Below are 20328 nucleotides of genomic sequence, written 5' to 3'. Positions count from 1 at the left end.
TTAGACAGAAAAACTACTCCAACTCTCAGCATTCCCCAGCCAGCCATATTCATGCTGGCTGGGGGATGCTAGGAGTTGTAGGAGTTTTTCTGTCTAAACATGCATTAGGATTGTGCCACAAGTCTTTTAAGTGTTACCCCATGGTCTGTCACCAAGAAAGTAGATAGTACTCCGTTAAAAAAAAAAAAATGACCACATTTGAACTATAGGGAATAATGTTCTCCAAATCTATAATGTCTGTTGGTCACAGAATTCCCCTTCACTTGTTCATGTGATAACTGATTAGAACCATATAAAATATTTTGAAAAATTATTATTTTCCCTACCCGCTCCTGGAAGTGCCAGTTTTTCATATTTTTAAAATGTGGTCTTCGTGGCTTCATCATATCCGAGAATGGGACACACTTCCTAAAATAAATACTTTACTATCTGTATCACGCTCATGGTTATGTCCTGTTAAAGGTGGCATGTGCAAAAATGCATTGCCAGATATTAATGGAATTAACAACTCACTTTCCATTTGCTTTTTAATTTAAAAAATTAAATTAAATTAAAAAGGAAGCCTATCTAAACTTCCAAGTTAAAACCATGAACAAAGCAATGGGATTTGTCATCCATCAACATTTGGCCTTGATGGTCTGAAAATTCAAAGCTCTGAGTGCAAGGCCGTGTTCCTGTAAAATGCTGGAAACTTGTTACTCCAAGTGAACAGCTCCATGATTAATTTACCTGGGTATAATATTGTTGAGTGTGACTACTCAGAAGTAGAGGGTTCAGACTATTGCCACTTCATTGCATAACTACATACAGTACACACTAGCCCTAAGCAGGTGTTTTTTCTTTCTGTGATTAAGATCGTGCATGGAGAGGAAACTTGAATGAGCACTGGGTTTCCAGGGTTCTAGGTTACATGGTGAGCCTACGCAAGTCGAGCAGGTTTCCTGCTGCAGACAGTTGCCCTCTGACTTGTCAAGGGTGATGGAGACAGCGCTGGAGGGGGTGGGGCAAGTGTGCTCATTCCCACTTCCTCTCTGCAATCTTACTCGTGTGAAGAAATGCCTGCATAGGGCTACTGGGAGGTAGGTTCCTGAACAAAGGCTAATGGAGCCAAAAATAGTATTATTCCAGGTACACCGTTGTTGCAGTAATCCACCTTTGATTGATTTGAAGGAACAGAAATAAAGCATCCTGCAAGTCAGACTTTCAGATGTTATTGCATGAATCGTTTGGGCCATTTAACACTATCAAGCAGGACTCAGGTGAGTACTGCAGGAGTGCACAGGGCTACCACTGATTTTGTAGCCAGAAGATGTTCACACGGAGCCATTGGTTCCGTAAACCGGCACTTACATTTTGGGTGCTGGGCATGCAATGAGCACACTTTCTGTAAGTGCAGCAGCCCCTTTGTGAGCCACTGTGACCACAAATTGCAGCAGCTGTGTGTACAGCCTCCAGACGGAGGCACACGTCCATAGAAAAGACTCCACATGAATACCTCCCACCCAAGAGGTCAGTGACAGCTGTGTGTGCTCCTGAGGAATTTCACAGAAACTGCCAGATAATGTAAATTAGCCCTTTGTATGGCATTGGGATAGGAATGATTATTCACTGGCTTGTGTCTATCTATGCAGATGGTATATTGGCCATACTGTCTCTCCTAATGTAGTAATCTTGTCACCTGATGTGCCTCCAACTTCCATTCAGTGTGGTTTTACACATTTACACCAGATATAATATTTTGGTTCTGTTTTGTGAGTACAGGTTATCGAAACTATCAAGTTGGGGTCAGTCCTTACATGGAAATTGGTACAAAACAAGAGCAAGTTGCTCATGTGTCATCTTTCCCTGCTTGTAGATACATAAACTGACTCTCCAGTTAAATGCTTAATGACTTAAAAAGATTACATGCAGTGTATAGTGTAACTAAGAAATCTAGGGGGGGGGGGAGGACGTGGCAAACTATCTGCCCATGCTGGCCTGAAGTGATGAGGTCTAAAACTGCACCAACTCCTTCTGCTGCTTGCAGAAAAAAATGTGTTTTTTTTAAATAAGGGAGAGCAGGTTCTCTCAGACTGACCTATATAAGGGTATCTTAAACCCTAAAGTGGAAATTCTTACAGCTAAAATGTATTGAGTATATTTGAAAATGGGGAAGAGTTTATTTTTGTTATTGAACTGAAATATATTTTATAAAGTTTAAGTTTAAAAGCACTCATGGGGCTGGGAGAAATTGTTAAGGCTTAGCATTGGTACATTTAAGTTATTTGGTACAAAGCTCATTGGGAACAGCTCCTTTACTAGGCCAAATGAAATGAATGGAAATTGTGCAGGAACCAAGCAGTGTTCTTATTGTGATTTTTGTTTATTTTCAGTAGGAGTTATACAAAAGATATTCCTGGTGGATTGTGCCATAAATAGTCATTTAAAAATATACAGACGTACCCATTCCCATGATGCAAGTTTATCGAATATGTTACAGAATTACTCAATGTGTCATTTATCCATAATAAGTGTTTACTACAATCACAATGTTAATTTAGAAAGATTGTTTCTGATTGCAGAGTTAGAAGCAAATCTGCTAGAATAGGGGGTTGTACAATTAAAGCAGCAGTCAGCAGGTGTTAAATTTCATCTTACAGAGAACTCTTTAACATCCCTCATCTTTCCTAGCTTTGTAGTGGATACTGGGACCACTACAGAGGCCTTGCCCAAAGATTTAATGTTTAGATGCAATCCCAGTTGCCCTTCTGAATCCCTTGGCAGAAGGGGAAAGATACAGTATCTGTAAATTGGATTCAGACCTTGTATTTTATATGAAGTACTTGCTTTTTAAAAAGAATTACATTGCTGTACTTGATGTTACATTTTCATCTTAAATTTGCCCCTCATCCTGGATTAAAATATATTGCAAATAATTTGATAATACACAGTATTTGCTACATGCTTACCTCATGCCTATTATAGATAAACCAACAAAATAAATAAATTAAATCAGAGGTGTCTCTTGCCTTCAGTCCTTTTTCCTAGAATGGTCTTTTGTTAAATGAATCTGGAGAACACTGTCAAGCGGTTTCATTTGAGGGCGTAGTAAAGCACATCTTCAGCAATATAGATTGCTGTGTGTGTAACATATACATTATAAAAATATACACACTAGCACAGTTACCCTCTGGGAAATATAAATTGTAATGTGAAGTATCAATTTTCAATAGTAAACAAAAGTACAGAACTATTTTAACACCAAATAATCAGCACATTTTGTAATGAATTATATAGCAAGGATGCTGGAAGCTCAATTAGTCACACCACACTTCATATAAAAACCTAGATTAAGCATTTTATGATGGCACTGCATGTACTGATCTTAAAAGCAAAGTAGCCACTTAGGAAAGGTTTAGCTATATTTCATTTATGATTCATGCAACAGCCAGTGCAGCCTGCCTGCCCTTCTCAGGATGTCAAGGAATTGCATTTGTGAACTATGCTATTTCTCATTTCTTGTGGACATATTTCTCCGGGAAGGAGATAGATTAAAACCCAATATGGAATACTTCGGTGAGACATATATGGGACAGAATGAAGGGGGCAGGGAAGCTAAAACATTTCTCATACAGCTTTGTGGAGATGTAATTCTATCAAATACATGATTAATTGTACATCTTGAGGAGCCTCAAAGATGACGCTGTAAAGGTAACCCTAGGGATTTTCAAACTTCCTACTTCGTTGCAGGGAATTCTAGGGCAGGCTTAAAGTACATTATCTGTTTTCACTGCATGACATCCAAGCCTATTGGGACTGTTAGAACTGAGAGCACAACCGAGAATGTGCCCAGTGCTCCCCTGGGTGTGTGCACTGAAGGTGGTCAGTGATGACAGTTGAACTGTGTTTCAGGCACCTTGCCAACCCATTGCCAAACTTCTCATCTCAAAACTGCTGCTAAGACTTCGTTACACAGAGCACTGTAAACGGCTGCCACAACAGATCATTCTGCTGTGCTCCAGTCCTAATGGAACCCAAGATGTCTAGCTCATCAGCCCTGGGAAGACAGCAGGAATTGCTTCTTCACAGAGCTAAACTAGTAAGTATGGATTTATGCCTAGTATTTGTAACTTCAGGGAGCAACCCTATGGCGGCTAGACGGCCATAGGATATGCTGTTTTCCGGGAACCGACCTCGGAGCTGGTGCTCCGAGGTCAGTTCACAGAGAACTGACCTCCCCCCACTTCCGCGCTGCCTTGGAGGCAGGGCGGAACAGCCCGTTCCTCCACGCTCGCAAGAGGCGCCCAGAGAAGCTGGAAAGGGGCGTGGCTGGGGGCGTTCCAGGGCAGGGAGGGTGTAGCTGCATGTACAACACATCCTATGTGTCGTACAGCAGCCTCCTCCCCCACTCTGACCTCCGTCCCACGGCTAGACAGCCACAATCAGCTGTCTAGCCGAAAAAGCAGGGCAGGAGGAGCACGGAGGGAACGATCTCCTCCATGCTTCTCCTGCCCTGCTTTGGGTAGGTGGTCGCCTCCGAGTTCAGAGGTGGCCGCCTATTTCGATAGGATTGTGATCTGTTTTTAATTTTGAAATTGACTTAAGTGGCATGAAAGGCCTGGTGTATTTAAGATAATATCTGGAAAGTCGAGTGAAAATGTACAATGGTAACAAATATTCATTGTGTCCAATTTAAAAGCTTCATTTTATTTTAACTGATGCAAACCCCCCCCCCCCCGTCCTCTCTCTTACACCATATATGTCCATGAAAGCCTGCAACTGGAATATGTGTGGTTGATTTTGAAAACTGAACTTTGAACGTTGGGGTTTGTTCAGTTCTGTACTGTTTTGACTGAATACATCTGAAACAAAACAAAATGGCAGAAAAAAGAAAATATGACACTTCATTTTATAATGTACAATTTTATCATCCATTTCTCACCTAAGTTAGGGTGTCAGTTGGAGGGTGGGGAAGGAGGGCAGAGGAGAGGAGATAGCCCGCTCAGATTCCTAAGAGCTTATACCAAGTACCCTGTAATGGGGGGGGGGGGTGCATGACATGAGCTTAAACCACACCCCTACTATAAAGGGATGTTGCAGAAGGCACTGAAAAAAAAGGACAACTTTCACATTTCCTGCTCTCCAGAACTGCACACACACCCTTCTGCTATATAACTAAAAAATGCAGACTGGGGTCTGACAGCCCTCTAGAGCACAAAAGCAGAATGGTTGGTTGAGAAAATAAAAATGTATCTTTTTTTCTCCCTACTGCTGCCAAGAGGCCTAAACAGCATTACAAGGCTGGTATAGATATAGTGTAACATTGAGGTCCCACCTGAAAAAAATTATTATATTTCCACCTTTTTTTTCCTCTTGCAAGGAGCCCACTTGTACTGAAAAATCAGCTCAGAACCTCACCCACTAGGGTGTGATGACTGTAATGACCATGTCAGAATTGTCAGCAAATGGCCTTCACAGCTGTTATGAATGAAATAAATTTATTATTTTGATTATAGCTTAGAGCTATTTCTGTGCATGCATGCTGTAAACATGTCACTTGGACCCTTCTGAAGGAAGACTAGGTTGAGATGTGTTAAGTTGAGATGCAGGTTCTCTCATCATCTGAAGGACTTTGGTATTAATTAGTAATTCTGAAAATTGATCTAAACAAATTGTTCAAGTGCATAGCATTCTCAACAGGCACAGGTAAAATACAAATTTGCATTAGTACAATGATGCAGAAACTGCAGCTGCAGGACTTTGTTGTATGACACAGTAATAAATATGATCCAGTTGTTTTCTACTTCTAGAATCACTAGAAACAACATCCATCTATTCATGCCACTGAGACTCTGCCTGCTTAAATCCTAAGGCTAACCCCCCCCCCCCCTTTATGCTTTGGCTAATATTGAACTTTGTGTTTAGTAGAGAAACATGGTTGGTGATATAATCTAAAAACATACATTTGTTGAGTCAACTTAATACACAGGCTTGAAGAGACTGAGTAAACATGCAAACTTCGTTTGCAAACTGTACCAGATGAATAATTTAAATACTGTTGCTTGCTGAAATGATCTGCAGTTTGCACGGAGTGGTAAACTGTGAAAAACAAGCAGGCAATACATGGCAACATTTACAGCACAGTGAAATATCATACAATGCACGACATACAGTGAAAACGCAACTTTAATTATGCACAGTGAAAGGTTTCAGTCCCAAGTGACAACTAACAAACCATCCGGGCTGAACCACTTTAGCTTGGTTGTGAAGAGGTGCTGTTTTTGCCTGAAGAATTGGTGCTCCCTACTAGGCTATGGGAAGAATGCTCTCTCAGTACTTCAGTAGAACTGGTAGCAAGATCTAGACTTTGGGAGGAGAGCTTCCTGTATCCACCTGTAGAACTGACAGCGTCCAGCGTTTTGGAAGAATTAGTGCTGCTGTCATTAGAGTTGGCGTTGGCATCTCTTATGACTATCTCCTGCAGAGCATCAAATGTTAATGGAATAAAACCTTCATTGTCTGCACTGAGAACAATCCAGGATAAATCTATTGGAAGAGATCAGATACAGTTTTTCACGGAACATAATAGAAAATGAGTGATTCTGAATACATTTTTGCATGAGACAAGATGATGCTCCTTCCCATGTTCAAGGTTAAGTTTAGAAATACCAGGATAAACAGCGATATATTGTACAAGAGCTGGAACTGTATACCCCTTTCTCTAGTCATTTTTAGCTTAATTTTGCCTGTAAAAAATTGGTAATAAATACTCCTTGACATAACTTTAGATAACAGGTGATGTTTATACTGAGTTTATATCAAAATTACATTAACAAGATTTCTTAGCAACATGCATTTCAGTCAAGCTAAATCCCTGCATAGTATCTACCTGTCTTGCACATTCTTGTACAAACAGTGCTATCACAATACAGCCAGTATAGCCTCTGAATTAATATAGCTAGTACATGTGGGTCACCAGTGGGCATTAAGGTCCAAATTCACTCGGAAGCAGAGAAAAAAAGCAGTACTGGGAAACCAATCATTAACTGAGTACTGTCTAGTCACCAACAGCCAGGCTGGTTTTGGCTCTAGTCCACAGAGCCGAGGGGCAAGCAGTAGTGCGGCACTGGTGATGTAAGCAGGTACAGAGGTTGGAGTCTATGCCATAGCCAGACCCATGGTTCCTCCTGCTGTCTGAGAGATGCCATGAATTCCCACTGTTTATGCTGCAGTTTGGCTGCCCATAACTTAAAAAATTCTTGCAGAAATCTAAAGTTCTTGAACCATTGCTTAAGCTGGTATATAAACACCAAAGAGGAAACATGTTGATCTGAGAGAGAAATCATTTGTGTTCTTAAGGAGGTTCAGCTACTGGGCGGTATAGAAATGAATTGTTTTTTTAAAAGACAATCTTTCACAGAGGAGATTAGCAACTGCTAGTCAAATGCCGCTCAAATGGTAGGAATGTGTATGTGGCAACAAAGACGGCCGATAGCTGAGCAGCCTTTGGCCCCACCTTTTCACTCTTCACCCTCCTTCTCTCCTTGCCTTCTGCTCCGGGCCCTCTTCCCTGTATCCCTGTTCAGGTGCAACCCACTGATGTGGCAATGTTAGTGAGATGCCTAAACAGGGGAGGGGGAGGATCAGAGTGTGACTGAAACATATCATAGAGATGAGCAAGTCCTCACATAAAGGTAATTGGTCTGTTCCTGCTTCCCTAAGTTCTGCTCTGTCATTCGGTTGTGCTTCCAAACAGCAGTTGTGTTGCTTTGCTGCTCACACAGGAATGCTCACATTCCTCTCTCCCTCTTTGCCTGCGTGCCTGTTAGGCAATCTTCAGCTCTTTTCTTGGTGCACTTCTGTTAGGGATGGGGCTGCTAATCATGCAGATACATCTAAGATGAATGTGGGGATTGGTGGAATAACAGCTGATGTCACAGCAACACTGATGATTCCCCAAAGCAGTAACAGCAGCAATTTCCCCTTATGCCGTTCCAAAGGGGAAGAGGCATTTGGGGGCTCTCCCTCTCTCAAATGAAAGCTCATAGGCTTCACAAGCATGACACTGCTCAGCTTTCCAATAGTGCCTCTGTTGCACTGCAAGAATAAAGTGGGTGGGGTGGGGTGGGGGAGGAGAACCGTGTGTGCCACTCTTGAGCTTTCCTTGGAGGGAGGATGGGGATATACATGTAATGCCCACCCCAGCAAAGCAGTTCAAGAGGAATAGGGAGGCAGACATAGGGGGCATCATTATAGAAGTTGCCAGTACATAAGAATATAAAAGACACAAAAGACCTATGAGAAGCTCACAAGCAGGACATGAGCGCAACAGCACCCTCCCACTCATGATCTGCAGAAACTGGTATTCAGAGGCATATTGCCTCTGATACTGAAGGTGGCATACACAGCCATCATGCCTAGTAGCAATTGATAGCCTAGTTCTCCATGAATTTCTCTAATTCCCTTTTAAAGCCATCCACATTGGCAGCCCTCATTACATCTTGTAGCAGAAAGTTCCACAGTTTAATTATGCACTGTGTGAAGGACAGTAAACAGCTTTTCCTAACCACCTCCTACAGAAAGGTATATTTTAATGGGGATAAAATGGGCAGGTCCAAATCTCTGGTTCTTCATGCTGTTGGTATTTCAAAAGGAGCATACTTTCAAAACTATTATTGGCTTGGCCAGGTAGCAGTTGTTAGCAGTCATGCAGTACTTATATTTTACATCAAAGCTGTGGCTTCAGGCATTACAAGTCATTTTTGGATCGGCTAGCAATGCCATTCTTACTAATGGTTCCATTTAGTGGTTATGTAACGCTGTGTTGCAAATGACATCACGACAAGATTGCAGCTTACAATCATCTGAACCTTTAATCTTTCCACTTAATGCCTTATTTGAACTCACCTTAATGCCACTAAATACCATGCAAGACTTTCAAAAGATCTCTTTGAGCAAAGCAAACAAGCCTGTATATATCACATCTTCTATATACAAAGTAACAAGTCACACTAAAATTATGCAAACAAGATTAGGCCAAGTAGTAATTTACAAGATATATTTTCATATTTGAATAATGTGGAATAAATCTGAAAACAACTATTTATAGCAATAATATAACTGCCTATTGGAATAGAGTGGTGAAACATTTTCTTAAAGTTATTCCTTTATTATTTATTTCTTAAAGTTAAAGGTCATTCACTAGTTTCCAACAAATGGGGCATGTTTCACTTTAAACCATGAGGACAGGCTGGATGTTGTGGAATATGACGTACTTTATTTCCTCTTCTGTATACTGATGCACTGTTAAATTGCCTAGGTCTGCATTTATTGATTTTCTAAAGGATGTGAAAATAACGCTTGTCCCAATCATGAGGACTGCATGAGTAGAAGCTTGTGAGGATAACAATTAGCCCGCAGAGAAACAGGAACTTGTGCACACGGTGCCAAATGGGAAACTCTCTGGAGATTACTCCATTGTTAGAAACAGTCTTTCCCCTCAACAGCAGATCTATTTTTCATTAGCTGGGTTGGGAAGACTGTATATGATGGTATATCATTGCCACATCACCAAATCAGATCCCCTGCATTAATTAATTTGCAACAATGCACACAGACTCTTACTTCCATATCCAAATTAGGAATGCATATTCAGACTTGCCCATAAATATCTACTACTGGAAAGCTGAGGAGCGTGGTGAAATCCACCAGTTTGCAACTTCTTAGCCACACTTATTTTGAGGAGTGATTTACATGTGACAACATCATCTAGTACTACTGAAATCCCTTAGCTACAACATGCTTCATGTAGCTACCATGATGTTTAAATTTGTCTACAACCCCTTCACGTGCACTTAAGATTCTACTACATAACTTGAATTTAGGCATATGTAAATGAGGATTATAGCCTTTGCCTAGAGCAATGAAAAACATTGTAATATCTTGTGGAATTTTAAAATAACTAATGTATAATAAAAAATACTATAACAAATTCCTCAATATGTCACAATGGTGGGAATGAGAGCTACTGTGGAATGGTAGCTACAGTGCTGGACCAGTTTCAAATCGCCACTAAGCCATGAAACTCACTGGATTACCTTGGACAATCACTATCTTTCAGCCTAACTTACCTCACAGGTTGTTGTGGAGTTAAAATGGGTGGTAGTGGATAAAAAGCTGTTTTGACTATGGAACAGACTGCCTCAGGATATGGTGGGTTGTCTTTTGCTGAAGGCATCTAAGAAAGGCTAAGCATCCATCAGGGAAGCTGTTGTTGCAAGATTCCTGCACTGAGCAGGGAGTGGACTAGATGACCTCAAAGGTATCTTCCAACTCTGTGATTCTGTAATCAACTATTTTTAGCATTGCAGTAACCAGAAAAGGAATACTTGTGTGTTCTGTGTAGTCTGTGTCCTCTGTGCCATTTATCACTGCATAGTCTTTATACTTAGTATTATTTTTATACTGGCAGGGTATAGAAGACACATTTTTGAGCATTAGCTCCAGTTTTCCATTTGACACACTCTGTATGTTCCTGTTTCTAATGTTCAGTCTGCTGGAGAATATACACTGGAAGAAGTGTATTTGATGGAGTGTGGCCTAGCCCATCAAAGCTAATGGCAAAATACATTGGTTAGTCTTTACACAGGACTATTTGTCAGTGTTAAATGTATTTTTCAATCTACCACCTTGCTGGGTTTTCCATGCTAAAAATAGTTGATTACAGAATCACAGAGTTGGAAGATACCTTTGAGGTCATCTAGTCCACCCCCCCCCCCCGCTCAGTGCAGGAATCTTGCAACAACAGCTTCCCTGATGGATGCTTAGCCTTCCTTAGATGCCTTCAGCAAAAGACAACCCACCATATCCTGAGGCAGTCTGTTCCACAGTCAAAACAGCTCTTACCAGAAGGAAGCGTCTCCAAACATTTAGCTGAAATCTGCTCCCCTGCAGTTTCCACCCATTGGTTCTAGTCCTGCCCCCTGGATCAACAGAGAACAAGTCTGCTCCATATTCTGCATGACAGCCTTTCCAATATTTGAAGACTACTATCATGTTTCCCCTTCATCTTCTCTCCTCCAGGCTAAACATACCCAGCTCTTTCCACCGTTCCTCCTAGGACTTGATTTCCACAGCCCTCACCTTCCTGGTAGCCCTGCTCTCGTGTCCATAACTGGACACAGTACTCCAGATGCAGCTTGACCAGTGCAGAATAGAGCAGAATGATTACTTCCCATCATCTTCATGTTGTTTGCACTAAAACAGCAATACAAATGACTACACCTAATATACAGTACCCAAACATTTTTCTGAAAAGCAGAAACTCTAGCTAGAAATAAAATTAAGGTTTCTGGCACCCGCACTTCTTATAAACAAAAATATGAGGAAATATCTGGAAATGCCAGATCTTAATTTTGATAGAAATCAACTTTAACACTGGCATACTGACTTATTTAAGATAAATTTAATATTTTCAGTAAATACTGTAGTTCTGACAAATAGAACTTACCATGCTGCATTTCAACAAGACACAAATTGAAAATCTGCTGGATTACACTTAGACGAAGTTTACCGTCACAGAGCATAACAGCTCGCTTCTCAGGTGTAACCGTTCCAGAAGAATCCTTCTGTTAATTAAGAAGAAACATTTTCGAACTAACGTGTTCATGGCGGTTTAATTTCATTCCTTGCTCATATGTACCCACCTCCAACGAGGCTGATCTGCATGGATATAATATTGCTTGGATGGTTTTGCTTATGTAAGGGTGCTATGTGGAGTTAAAACAAAAACCTTATATCCAGCACTCAGGGCTACATGCATGGGGATACTTGTAGGATGAACTCTGGATAAGTCACCCCCTACCAGGCCATCACTATGGTCAGCTCAGTCTGTGCTGGCAAGGGGTGGGGAAATTGAATCCAGGCCACCTCTTTGTTTCACTGCCCTTAACAGATGACTAGCACAGTCAGTCCAATTTGACAGCAACTGCCATCAAACACAGGGATGAGAAGACTTCATTTATTTACCACAAGCCCAAGATCCACCAACCAAACTGTGGTACAAAAGACACACACTTAGAATTTAAAGATTTATTTGGCATAACAGAGTTGAATGGATGTCATGGTCCTTCAACAAATAGCCACTCCTGGCTTTCTTCATTTCAGCAGTATACTTTACGGCTGGGCAGGGAAGTCATTGACCTGGTTTGTATGTAAAAGGCATGTTCCTGGGTTGTTTTGTGACATGCAAACCCAAAGTTAACCCAGCAACAAACCACGGGCAATTGTTAGATTAACTCGGGGTTGTTTAATCCATCATTTTTGGGTTCACACATCATGAAATAACACAGGAACCTGAGTTGTTAATTGGAATCGGAAATGGCTTGCTCTTGGCACTCATCCTTGGCAATTCCTGGGTTAAACAAGAGAACTGTTCTGATGGGGTTTTTTTGTTTTTGTTTTTTCATAATGTTTGTTTCAGTATTTAAAAACTGTAAACTGCCTTGGGTGACTTGGCAGAAAGGCAGTGTAGAAATGCATTAAATAAATAATAAATACAATAAATGCATATCTACCTTCTTCTCACCCCTGATCAAAAAAGTTGCACATACTCTGTGACTTGTGAACAGGTATCTGCTGGTCAGTGCAAGAGGTGCTGCATACAGATATAGTCCTGTTTACCAGGTATATAGATATTTTCATTTTTATCCTGTCCTTACTCCAAGGAGCTCAGGCTGGCATACATGGTTCTTCTCCCCACCCTCCCTCATTTTATCCTCACAACAACCCTGTGAGGTTGGTTAGGCTGAGAGATAATGACTGGCCCAAGGTCACACAGCGAGCGTTATGGCTGTGAGGATTTGAACCTTGGTTTCCCTAGTTTTAGTCTGCCACCCTAACCACTACATCACGCTCACTCTTAATTAGCATTTCTGGAGCTCCCAGGGAAACGTCCAACCTCTTCTGGACTACATTTTAGACATTTTAGACTTTGTTGCATGGCCAGCCCTTTTGTTTGTATACATGCTCAGTGTGATAGAGCACATGCTTTGCATGCAGAAGGTCCCAAGTTCGATTCCCAGCTTCTCCAGTTAGGGTGAGGAAAGATTCCTGCCTGAAACCTTGTAGAGCTGCTGCCAGTCAGTGTTGACAATATTGGGCTAGATGGACCAAGGGTCTGACTCAGTTTAAGGCAGCTTCCTATGTTCCTATGAAGATTCCAAAAAAGCTCCCAATGACATTGATGCCTCCCCAGTGAGGGATTTCTAGAGGCCTGCATCTCCCCTGTCTTCCTAGGTCTTTCTGTGAGAACAGCTTCACAATGCTAGATTTTGGTAGGAAAATTATTTGCCTCCCTTCAGTGATTTATGGAGACAAAATTCCAGTACAAAGGTACACTTTTCTCAGAAGAAACATGACCAGTATTTTAAGCATAGCTGGTAACCATGAAATTCATGAATGCATATACCTTTTGTCTGAAGGTTACCTGGTAAATGACGTTCACAAAAGAGGGTTCACGAGAAGATGGGTATCGTGGCAGAGGTTTTTTCCCAGACTTCAGGAGTTCAGTTACTTCAAAAAGCTGCTGTTGCAGTTCTGAAAAGCTGCTACACAGTCTTTCTAGATTTTTAGAAATGTAACTGGCTTCTTTTTCACTTCGCAATAAGTTAGTTTTTGAAGAATTTGAACTTTCACGAGAATTATGCATCTCCTTGTTTGGTGAAACTGTCACATTTGACAATCCTGAAGAGGTCTCAAGTTCTTGAAGAACCAGCGAACGATTTGTTGGCTCAACATCCAAAATTTCCAGGACCTGAGTGAAATCCTTGGAAACCTTTTTCTCTTTGGAGTCAACCACACTCGTCAACAGGCTTTGCTCATTACCAGGGCTCTTAATTTCTTCTATGAGTTTTCTTCCATTTCGAGGAGACTGAATAATGGTGCAACCTGGGAGCAGCAATCCATCACTCAGTGGGTGAGTTTCTGAAGAATGAGTTTCTATGGTCTCTCTTTTAACAGGTACGTTTGTAAAGCAAACCTGGGTAGCCCCTAAAAGTGCAGAACCTTCTTTGCCTACAATTTCTTTGATCATTAAACGGAGAATGTACTTGTCTGAACGTGAAGATGGAAGAAAAGCGGGGTCTGTTAATTTCTGTTTCCCAACCAATATCAGCAATAGTTTATCTGTAAGGAAGCACAGTCCCTTTGGCCTCTCACTTTTCTCCAGTTGAATCTGTTGAATGTTAGGCAAGTGAGATGAAGTTAAAGAGTAAGCTAAGATTATATTACAGGTGTTGGAGGCTATGGCCACAATTTGAGTTTTAGAGTCAAAAGTCATTATATCTGGGACCAGAATGCCAGGGATGCTGACCTTTTTGGTAGCAGTCACTTTTCTTTCAAAAGTCACCAAGATCAGGTGTGAAGCATCTTGGCCACTTCCTGTTAGGTAATCCTTGGGTCTCAGATGAATGAGAGGACTGTTATCCGATCGCTGTTTGCTGGAAGGGACATGGGTCAGATCCACGGGTGAAGAAGCTGAATTTACAACAGGCCTAAATTTGTCTTGGTCTGACAGCTTTTTCCCACCATCAACAGAGAGCTCTTCTTCACAGCCCAGTGAAGTAGTTTGCGAGGGAGCAGAGCTTCCAACAACCTCAGGTGGGATTTCAAACGAAATGCCTGCGTTTAAGCTACATATCTTATCTAGTGGGAGCTCAGTAGCAACGGCCACTTGAGAACTCAACGTTGCTTCAATTGAACAGATGTAGCCACCCACATCAAATACTGGGCAAAACGAGCATGCATGTAAAGTTTTCTGTTCATCATCCCAAATATAGGAATGGAGGGCACTGCCTATCCCAACCACCAAACGGTCACCTTCCTCAGTCCAACAAGCACAGTGGATGAGACCAGTGCCTTTAATATCCGCTTTTATCCTGGAGTTGTTGAGGCGAACTGAGTGCAGTACAGAAGTGTCCCGCGTAGTAAGCACGGCCAGGATTTCTTTTTTGGGATGCCACACACAGCCCTGAGGGAGTATGGGAAACAGCTCACTAATTTCACTAATTTGGTAAACCATTAGTTTGTTTCTTTCAGAAATGCTGTAACACAGTTGCCACATGGTGATGTGTTTTTTATGCTGAATAGCAAGGAGTGCAGGAACATCTGGAGTGCATGATGGACCCCAGTAAAGTCCATGGACGTGTTCAAACTGACCAACAACATTTGAGTTGCCAAATTTAGGTTCTCCGTTATGTAGGTATAAAGAAGTCAGTATCACTTGCTTTCCATCTGTCCAGGCAATCCCATGCACAGGATGGATGGCCTGGTATAAGGCATTGAGGCCAGTTCTCAGCAATTTACCTTTCCCCAGCTCCATCTTTAAGTTCTAACAGAACACATCTGTAAAGAAAACAAACATTGTTTTAAACTTTCTTTGCTAAGTTGCCTTTCTGCCATATACTGATATAAAATACAAAAGGCCAAACAAAAATGCATCATACACAGCAGATATGAGCAACGCACAGTTCTTCTGTTTTGTCTATTACTGTGAGCTTCCCAAATGCATTTTGCTTGCCACCGTTGAGATCAGAATATTGGGCTTGATGGATCTTTGACCTGACCCAGCAAGGCTACTGTTATGTCCTTTTCTGAAGTACTCACCTTTGAAAGCCTAATTCTGAATAGTTAACGCTAACATCACATTGGTCATTAAAAACAGCCAGTTAAAAGAGAAGAATTGGTCTTCCACAAACTGCCTAGTGTACATACTGTTCATACAAATATCAATAACGTACAAATGGAAAATCAAACGTGGCCCTTGGTTACACAATACATAACAAATATATTAAAGCATAGCAGACAATATTTAGAGCATAACAGACGATATGCCATTCATTAACAACCTTTCGTTCTTTTTCTAGAAATCAACAAAAAAGTCAAACTAAAAAAAGATTCGGTACCACATTCTCCTGCTCTCTACAAATAATTCCAAAAAATATGCTGTATTGATTGGTTAGTCTATTCTGGCCTTTGCTTGTTGTTTTAATTGGGTTGTTGTTGTTCATCTTGGCCTGTATTAAGACGAGGTATAAGTATTTTAAATAAATAACTTTATCAAGTGAGATAACATTTGACAGCCACATTTCAGTGGATGCGGGAGAAACAGTTAATCAGCACTTCTCCATTATTTCTTGACCAAGAGAAGTGATAAGGATTTTCTGAGAGAAATTCCAAATAAGGGCCACTTCCAGCACTTATGAGATGGGGTTGCACCTATGCATGGAACTGGAGAACTTTTCTATGCCTAAATGTGACTAGCCTGCTTTCCCTTCTGCCTCAGAAGGTTTTGGTAAATATCATGCCCTGGTCAGTATGAGGCCCTCTTCACACATTATGTTTTTAAGTATACCCTTAGAATATCTTAGATGTACACCTAAAAATGTAAATCGTGTATCTGACAAACATGTGTCTGCAAACGTTGGTGTCATTCAGATAATCTCAACACAGAGGCAGGATTATCAGCTACTCCCTGCTGAGGGAGGGTACGCTGGGGGTCAAACCCAAGCTTGCCTTGCATGGTATGTGAAATAGCTCAAGCATAAGAAGCTGAGGAGGAGAGAGGGCACTTTGAAGCTACCACCTAACTCCAAAATATCCAGCCCTGTTGGTTTGGGAGCATCTACATGCATGCATATTGGGTCTGGGAAGGCCCAAGCAAATACAGAAGCAATTTAAACAACTGCCACAAAACATGCTTGACTGTTGTCTTCTGGCCTGGATCTCCTCACTGCATGTGGTAGTGAGGAGAAGTTTGGCTGGCTGCCTTGCACACTGCTCAGGGATCACTGAGGAACTGGAGGAGGACAGGCAAGCAGAAGCAGCAAAGAGAAACCAAGGTGACCTGCCTGAGGTGGCTCATTCCACTCAGCCATGCCCTGGTACCATTTCCAGTTCCGCTACTTAGCAAGGACAAGTGTCAGCAGCTGCTGAGTCAATACAGCTCAGACAGGGCAGCAACAGAATAGAAGTGAGAGGTATGCAGTAGCAGCACCCAAGGTCTGAGGGAAGACGCAGCAAACCTATGTGCACGCTACAGAAAGCAAGTCAAAGTGTGTGTTTTGGTAAGCAGTATAGAAATGAGTGAGGGTTTTGTGTGTGTGACCAGGTAGGCATGATCGAGGAAGGAAAATAAGCCACCATAGCTTATTCTCCTGCCCGTGTGCCAGTCACGTGTCACGTAATTGCCATCATTACCCTCATCATGGCTTGTTCTAAGGTTGTAGAGTGGTTTGTAAACTGCGCCCAGCGAGGGTAATTATGCAGTGCACAGCCAGCACATGCAGGGTAGGAAAAAAAGCTAGTGTCTTGTTTTCCTTCCCTGATCGTGCGAATCTGGTCACTGTGCCATGCTTGGACGAAAGGGTGGGAAAGAGACAGAGCGTATAGGGGGTGGGAGAAATGTGCAATGCATACATGTTTTCTAAATGTTTAATTTCTTGCCTATATAAGGTGGACTATGACTTTCCTGTCTGTGGATTCGCACACTTTGAGTGACCTGCTTTGCATGTGTTTTGAATGCTCTGCCATGGACCTTCACTTGTCTTTGTCAGCCAGTGTTCCCATCATGAAATGGGTAAATGTTTTCTGGAATGCCTTCTGAATACACCCTTTCCTAGTAACATAGTGCATATACAAAGAGTAACACATTTATTGTGGTATAAGTTCTGATGGGTCAGAGGCCACTTTATCACATGCGGGACAACTAGGATTGCCCCTCCTGTAGAATGCTGCAAATTCTTGTGTGACTTGATGTGTAGCCAGCCTCAGTTGCTCAGCTTTTTCTGCTGTGTACGCACTTTGTTCTTGCTTTGTACTTGTGTTAGGTTAATTTGCGTTAGCCTGGTACCTTGTGTAGAGTTGTAATGCTTGGCGGAAGGGGATTTCCAAGCACATGCAAAAGGTGAACACACCATCTTCTGAACAGAATGAAAAGGGCTTTTTGTGTGTGTAGGCCCCACCGAGATACCAGAATTTGTATTTTTCAAGATCTGCCAACCTTCCTTCTTACTAAGAAAGGGTTATTTATTTATTTATTTATTTATTACATTTCTACACTGGCTTCTGATAGTATTTCCACACCTACTTCTTCACCATCTGCTAAATGCCAACCGGGATGTCTCTGGTATTTGCACCACGCCTTGATTCCCTGGCCCAACCTTAGGTCCCGAAATGCTGTTGGACTGTAACTCCCATCAACCCCAGATAGCATGGCCAATGGTTAGGGATGGTAGGAGCTGCACTCCAGCGGCATCTGGGGACGCGAGGCTGCGAGAGGGATTGGACTGAAAAGAAAAGGGGGCTGAACTAGAGGAGAGGTCAGTGGGTTTGTTGCTTTCTCTGAGCGGACAAGTGCCCTCCTCCCTTGACGACCCGTGACCGGAGCACCTCGGTTTCTTCTGGGGCCCGCCCGTACCAAATAATCCCTCCTCCACCCACCTGAGCCGCCTCGGCGCTTCGGCCCCGCCTCCTCCTCCATTCTTGCCCATTCGGGTCTGCCCGCTCCTCCATTACCTCGACAGGGGCGCGCTCCGGCTGTCCTTCGGTCCGGCGACATCGGCCTCTTCTTGCGCCCCCTCGGTGCTCAACACGCTCCCGGGGGCGCAGGCGCTCGGCTTGAGGAAGAGCTGCTTGGCACCATGCCGTTGCCCCGAGCCGCCGGAAGGGGCGCTGATCTTCGGAGGCTTTTCGGAAGGAGGCGGCCCTCGATGGGGGAGGACGTAAAGGGGGCGGGATCCCAGCCCAAGCGCTCGCGTCACTCTTCCGCCTATGATCATTCGTCACCGGCGCTCTGCCCACCGATTGGTCTATACCTGATCTCACAAACGCCCCCTTGCGACAAAGACGAAACAAAAGCCTCGCACGCCTACCGCAACTCCCACCATGCCGTTGGGCGGTTGCCTACGCGTGGGCGGGGGGCCGCGCGCGCGAGTTCTGCGGGGCGGGGCGAAGAGGATCTTCGCGCATTTAAGGCGCTTGCGGCCGTTGTGAGGCGGCCGCGCGGTCTTCGCGAAGACGCGCTCGAGTTTGAGTGGCTCAAATTCCCCACAGCTGGTTGCTTTATTGCTATTTATCCCGCCTTCCCGCAGTTACGCGCGCAATGCAGGTAACGATAATAAAAAATAAGTATGAAATGTAATATACATTATTTCCTCAAATATGCTAACTTCCTGAGGGGCTCTTACATTCAGGCCGCAATCCTGAACGTACGTGGGAGTAAATCCCATTAATAGAACTTCTGAGTAGACGCGTATTAGGATTGCGCCGTAAACCCCATTGAATGCGATGGGGCTTTCGGCCGAGTAAGCCACGGAAGCTGTTGGGGAGGGGGTTTAGCTCGGGAGAACACGTATTCTGCGCCCCCGTTGCTCGCACGGAGGGTCAGTCCCCCTCCCGGTTCGAATGGGGGGGCGACGTTAGATTGGGCTGCCTCCAGTTTCACCTCCGCTCCCATCGGCCTGTTTTCCCATCCTCCATGCAATGGCTCACCTCACTTCATTCTGACCGGGATCCGGTGACACGCCGCAGCTCGTCAGGGTAATTGATCCAAAATGAGCCACAGCGCTAGTGGGAGCCATTTTACAAATCCAAACACTGCTCGGGGTTGCACACGACAACCCCTGTGTGGGGGTTGCGTATTCAAAATGAGGGCTACGTGCACCCTGCATTTGCCACAGCCTCACCATGGGTTAAATAACGCCTTCATAGCTGCCCAGCAGGGTCAGTGCATTGCTGTTGCCACAGTTCCATAAGAACCAGCATAGTGATTAAGGGAGCAATCCTATGGGCCCTAGTCAGCGGCTAGATGGCCATAGGATATGTGGTGTTCCAGGAACCGACCTCAGAGCCCGTGCTCTGAGGTGGGATCCCGGAGAACTGACTCCCCCCCCCCTTTCTGCGCTGGCTCAGAGGCAGCACGGAATAGCCCCATGCTCAGAAGAGGAGCGCCAAGTGTCCAAAACAGGGCGTTCCGGGGCAGGGAAGGCGGAAATGCCGGTACAACACATCCTATGTCGTTTGGCAGCCTCCTCCCGCGCTCCACCTTTCCGCACCTAGACAGCCGAAATCGTCTGTCTAGCCACCCTTGCAGGGCAGGAGAAGTGTGGAGGGAACGATCCCCTCTGTGCTTCTCCTGCCCTCCATTGGATAGGCAGTCGCCTCCGAGTTCGGAGGCGGCCACCTATCCCCATAGGATTACGCCCTAAGAGTGTTGGACTAGGAATTGGGAGACCCAGATACAAATCCCCCCTTAGCCATTAAACTCCCTGGGTGACATTAGGCAGTTGCTCT

At 43.4% G+C, this 20328-nt stretch overlaps 1 protein-coding gene across 3 annotated transcripts; it reads right to left on the bottom strand.

The window, feature by feature from the left end:
- Positions 1 to 1210: 1210 nt before the first annotated feature.
- Positions 1211 to 18790, bottom strand: LOC146359057 (WD repeat and coiled-coil-containing protein-like). 3 transcript variants are annotated; one of them, XM_084826486.1, is made up of 4 exons: positions 18553 to 18790; positions 13466 to 15381; positions 11489 to 11606; positions 1211 to 6525 (listed from the first exon to the last, which is right to left on the bottom strand). In XM_084826486.1, the coding sequence occupies exons 2-4, from the start codon at positions 15356 to 15358 to the stop codon at positions 6233 to 6235; spliced, it is 2304 nt and encodes a 767-aa protein (XP_084682612.1). In that variant the 5' UTR covers positions 15359 to 15381; positions 18553 to 18790; the 3' UTR covers positions 1211 to 6232. The 3 variants fall into 3 exon arrangements, with proteins under 3 accessions (XP_084682612.1, XP_084682614.1, XP_084682613.1); XM_084826488.1 differs by having other exon boundaries at positions 1211 to 6457; positions 18553 to 18746; XM_084826487.1 differs by having other exon boundaries at positions 11489 to 11603; positions 18553 to 18746.
- Positions 18791 to 20328: the final 1538 nt, after the last annotated feature.

This window comes from Heloderma suspectum, chromosome 1 (genome assembly GCF_057233095.1).
Source record: "Heloderma suspectum isolate Gila_16-S chromosome 1, 16-S_ref, whole genome shotgun sequence".
In the NCBI taxonomy this organism is placed as follows: domain Eukaryota; kingdom Metazoa; phylum Chordata; class Lepidosauria; order Squamata; family Helodermatidae; genus Heloderma; species Heloderma suspectum.
This window is presented reverse-complemented; position numbering and strand designations above follow the sequence as displayed.

Bases quoted from the DNA above. Each gene is read 5' to 3' on its own strand.
- LOC146359057 (XM_084826486.1), bottom strand. From the start codon at position 15,358: ATGGAGCTGGGGAAAGGTAAATTGCTGAGAACTGGCCTCAATGCCTTA. The intron at 11,607-13,465 runs GTAACCTTCAGA...CTTAATTAACAG, and splicing joins TTGTGAACGTCATTTACCAG to AAGGATTCTTCTGGAACGGT. The intron at 6,526-11,488 runs GTAAGTTCTATT...CTCTTCCAATAG, and splicing joins TCTTGTTGAAATGCAGCATG to ATTTATCCTGGATTGTTCTC.